Source organism: Pteropus alecto, unplaced genomic scaffold (assembly GCF_000325575.1).
Source record: "Pteropus alecto unplaced genomic scaffold, ASM32557v1 scaffold77, whole genome shotgun sequence".
Taxonomy (NCBI): Eukaryota; Metazoa; Chordata; class Mammalia; order Chiroptera; family Pteropodidae; genus Pteropus; species Pteropus alecto.
Genome location: NW_006440820.1, coordinates 647058 through 652283, shown reverse-complemented (window position 1 = coordinate 652283; position 5226 = coordinate 647058). Strand labels below are relative to the sequence as shown.

The 5226-nt window shown below is 36.1% G+C and overlaps 1 protein-coding gene across 1 annotated transcript in view; it reads left to right on the top strand.

Annotated features, from left to right (window-relative positions):
* Window positions 1-5226, top strand: part of MAOB (monoamine oxidase B) — a 113849-nt gene that overhangs the window by 74146 nt on the left and 34477 nt on the right. The window contains exons 4-5 of the mRNA XM_006917906.3: window positions 1945-2049; window positions 2732-2823. Of these exons, the coding sequence (XP_006917968.1) occupies window positions 1945-2049; window positions 2732-2823 (197 nt within the window). The remainder of the gene's footprint in view (window positions 1-1944; window positions 2050-2731; window positions 2824-5226) is intronic.

Genomic DNA, 5226 nt, shown 5'->3' with positions numbered 1-5226 from the left:
CTATTGGCTTTTTTGTCGAAAATTATTTGCCCATATACATATGGGTTTACTTTTGGACTCTCGATTCTGTTCCACTGGTCCATGTGTCCGTTTTGCTGCCAACACCATGCCGTTTTGATTACTGTAGCTTTGTAGTATAATTTGAAGTTGGGCAGAGTGATGCCTCCAGGCTCGTTCTTTATTCTTGGAATGGCTTTGGCAATTCGGGATCTTTTGTGCTTCTATACAAATCTGATGATGTCTTGTTCTGTTTCTTTAAAAAATGCTGATGGGATTTTGATGGGGATTGCATTAAATCTGTATAATGCTTTAGGTAATATGGTCATTTTAACTACGTTGATTCCTCCAATCCAAGAACATGGAATAACTTTCCATTTCTTTGTGTCTACTTCAATTTCTTTTAATAGGGTCTTATAGTTTTCATTATATAGGTCCTTCACATGTTTCGTTAGATTTTTTCCTAGGTATTTTATTCTTTTTGTTGCAATTGCAAAAGGAATTATTTTTTCCACTTCTTTTTCTGACACTTCATTATTAGAGTATAGGAATGCTATGGATTTTTGAACATTGATTTTATATCCGGAAACTTTACTGTATTTGCTTATTGTTTCTTTTAGTGTTCTTGTGGAGTCTTTAGGGTTTTCTATATAGAGAATCATGTCATCCGCAAATAGTGACAATTTGACTTCTTTGTTTCCTATTTGGATGCCTTTTATATCTTTCTCTTGTCTGACTGCACTCGCTAGGACCTCCAATGTTATATTGAATAACAGTGCCTTGTTCCTGATCTTAGAGGGAAGGTTTTTAGTTTTTCACCGTTAAGCATAATGGTGGGTTTGCCATATATGGCTTTTATTACTTTAAGGTACTTTCCTTCTATACCGATTTTATTAAGTGTTTTGACCATAAATGGATGCTGTATCTTGTCTAAGGCTTTTTCTGCATCTATTGATAAGATCATATGAATCTTATTTTTTAATTTATTCATGTGGTGTCTCACATTAATCGATTTGCGTATGTTGAACCATCCCTGTGTCTTTGGGAAGAAGCCTACTTTATCATGATGTATAATCCTTTTAATATATTGGTGTATTTGGTTTGCTAGTATCTTATGTAGGATTTTTGCAGCTGTCTTTATGAGAGATTTTGGTTTGTAGTTTTCTTTTTTGTGTGTTATCTTTACCAGGTTTTGATATCAGGGTAATATTTGCCTCATAAAATGAGTTGGGAAGTATTGCCTCCTCTTCGATTTTTTGTAAGAGTTTGAGAAGAATAGGTATTAAATCTTTTTTGAATGTTTGGTAGAATTCACTGGTGAAGCCATCCGGTCCTGGACTTTTACTTTTGGGTAGGTTTTTGATGATTCTTTCCATTTCCATACTGCTGATTGGTTTATTTAGTTTTTCTAGTTCTTCTTGATTCAGTCTAGGAAGATTGTATTTTTTTTATGTACTGGTCCATCTCTTCTAGGATCTTCTAGGATTTCTTCTAGGATCTAGGTGTTATATACTTTTTCATAGTATTCTTGTATGATCTTTTGCATTTCTGCATCCCCTTCTACTTTGTATGTTTATAGTTGTAATTTTCTAGCCCTCCAGGTACACTGACTCTGAGATTCTAGCAAGTATTATTAGCAAATGAGATTACTTTAGGTAACCCCATTTCTGTTTTGGCGTTTATATTTTACATGGTAAATGTTCCAGTTTCAGAAAGAATCTTTTTATTGTGTTTGTTGTGGAATCAAATTTATTTAGGTAACGGAATTTTGTTTGAAATCTCAATGTTAAAAACTTAACTAGGGTTCTGAAGCCACAAGGAACTAAAAGAGTTGAGTGTATATCACATATTGATAACATGATTTTGTCTGCAGGCATTTATCTACTTGGCAGATTTAACATTGTAGTAAATGTTTCCTTTAAAAAAATATGTTTTATCATCTCATAGGGCAAATCATACCCATTCAGGGGCCCATTACCATCTGTGTGGAATCCAATTACCTACCTAGATTATAATAATCTTTGGAGGACAATGGATAACATGGGACAAGAGGTAAATCTTTCTAAAGCTTCTTTGACTACATTTGTATTTTTCAAAATAATTTTAAAAGAAAAAAAGATGGAACATATCACCAATGCATAACACATTGTGTAGCACAGAGTAACTCTCAGTAAAGATTTGTGAAATGAATGAATGAACTTGTTTCTAAATGCTAAAAGAATGAGATGTCCAACAGACTGCTATTCGTATACTACTGATGAAAAGGGAAAAGATCATATATTACTTGACCTTCTTGAGATGATGTTTCTAATCCAGAAAATCCTCAGGATATAACAAAATAAGACTTCTGGATTTGTGAGTCACCATCATGCCCAAACCTGCAGCCCATATACACAGAGCTTGACCTGAAATTCCAGTTAAGATGTGATTTGAAACAGCTGTCCAATATGTGTAAATAAGTTGGATTTATGAACGTTCTCGCTAAATAAGTAACTTAGTAATGATATTTGGAAACAGACCAATTGCAACATAGCAGGAAGTGTTATGAATTAAAAGTTAATCATGTGGTATAGATCTATAATAGGAAAGCTACACAGACAGCATTGGCTATGCAATAAAAGTCACTATTGGAGGATTTGGAAAACTTCTTTAAGTTAGAGTTTTAATACTATTAAAATAGTTATTTAAAGTAGAAAATTACATTTTTTCTCTCTGAATCCTCATCTGAATGTAGATTCCCAGTGATGCACCATGGAAGGCACCCCTTGCAGAAGAGTGGGACCACATAACAATGAAGGAGCTACTAGACAAGATCTGCTGGACAGAGTAAGACTCTACATTAGGCACAGGCATTTATTGTGACTGTCTTTTAGGTTTATTTGACAATACCATTCAACAGGAATGGGACAAGTAGCTATTTTGTATCTAAAACTATGACATTTGGCCAGATGGAATGCTAAAAATACTGGAAGTGGGCCATGCCCTAAAGGCATCTATACATCAGACCTACTTCTTTGGAAGAGTGCTGCATCACAAAACTGGTATTTTCCAGTAAAGTCCTCAGAACAGACCAGAATGTGCCTCCCCCTTTACTAGAACAGCTTAAAGACCATTAGCTTAATGATCTAATTTATTAAATTGTTGATGTAGGAATACTTTTGTGCTCCTCTCTGGTGGTTCAATGTAAAAATAGTACATTAGCATATGCATATGAAACAGCTTATGGGAGAAACTCTTCAAGGATTTGAAGAGGAACTTCTAGAGAAGTTCTCTAAATAATTCACAACTGTAGTGGAAACATGTATGACTGGACCGACTGCTCCCATTAAATGAAAAGCATGTAGTGTCAAAAGCAAATATTCATGAGCTAAGCACTAAATTCTGGTTGACAGGGTTGGGAACTATATATAAATGTTGGGGTCTATGTAAATAGAAATATGGAGAAGTCTCACTGCTCTTGGACTGCAAGGAAAAAGAAAAGGATGGTAAGTCCAAGGACATGATGAATTTGTGGTAAAGAAAGGAAGAGAAATGGAAGCCAAGTTCAAGGAGACTGTCCTCCATGCTAAGTAGCATAAGTTGGGAATATGATTGGCTCTGGTATTGATATCTTTATTCCCTAGGCATTGGGGAAGGAAGCTGGAGCACTAACAACTAAAAATTAAAAAAAACAACAACACAATTTTTAGCAATATCTAAATCTAAGATATGGAAATAATAAAACGACATGAAATTTATATGCTAAATGTATAAATTCAACTTCTTAGAATTTAGATTAAAGAAAGAGAGAGAAAAGAACAGAGGTAGATAGGCATACAAGAAGGGAGGAAGGGAGAGAGAAAAGGAGAGAGGGAGATTCAAATAATTATTTTTAAAAGGGAAAATATAGTTTGGAGAAACATGGCGGAGTGAGAGACGTCCCCAGATCTCTCCCCTTGAAACCACAATAAGTTGAACATCTAAAACTCAACAAAAAACGCCCAAACCACACACAAGCATGTCTGAGCATGGGATCTGCACATAAAAGCTACCACAGATGTCGGGTGGTGGTCTGGGAGAAATAAAGAAGCTGCTTCTCACAGCTGCCAGAGCTCTCTGTAGGGTGAGGGGGAAGGAGAGAATGTGTGGTGAGTTCCTAGAAAAGCCCTGCCTAGGAGAGCTGTTAGTTCCACATGCCTGGTGGCAGAGCCCAGTAATCAGGGCAGAAAGTAGGGAAGCGGGATGGCAGAGAAACAAGTTGATTTTTACTGGCCGCGGTTGCAAAACCGGGGCTGAGCTGCAGCCCCTAACCCCCAAAATAGAGGGCTCTTTCCTACATACCCTCCGAGACTGATACCATGGAACCCAGGGGTATCTGAGCAAATGCTACAGAAACTTTCACTAACACAGACAGAGACTGAGATTAGGGTAGCAAGCATGATTAAATAGCTACAAGAAAATAAAAAGGCATTATTAAGGCTTTATATGAAGCAGGGATCCAAGAGTCTTAGACACCACCTACGGGAAACCAAAAGAAAAGCGCCTTCTTTGCAACAGGTTAAAGAGAGACCTTTAATATAACAAATCTTTCTGGAAAAACAGCAGAATACACTTCCATTAATGCCCAGGCGGAGAGATAATCCATTAAACACCATGAACAACCAAGGTGACAAGGCAATCAGAAATAAAGAGAAAATAAGCTTACAGACATAGAAATATGCGACTTAAATGACAGAGAATTAAGAATGGTACTTCTGAAAAAACTCAGTGAGATCCAAAATGAGTCATATCAACAATTTCAGGAATTACAAAAACAACTAGATGAAGAGAGCAAGGAAATTGAAACCCTCAAAAAGAACAGAATAGTTCGTTTGAAGGTAAAAAAATGGACTGCAAGATTTGGAAAATGAAATGGCAAGTTTGGGAAACAGAGTCGACCAAATGGAGGAAAGGATCAGTGATCTTGAAGACAGAAATCTAGAAATAAATCAGAAGGAAGAAGAGAAAAACCAAAGAATGAAAAAGAATGAAAGAGAGATTCAAGAACTAGCTGATACCATCAGAAGAAGAAACATAAGAATAATGGGCATTATCAAAGGTGAGGAAAAGGAGCAAGGACTAGAAAGATTTTCAGACAAATAGTGGAAGAGAATTTCCCAAATCTAAGGAATGAGCTGGAGCTTGAAATTCAAGAAGTCAACAGAACACCCAATTATCTCAACTCAAAAAGGCCTTCACTATGATATATTA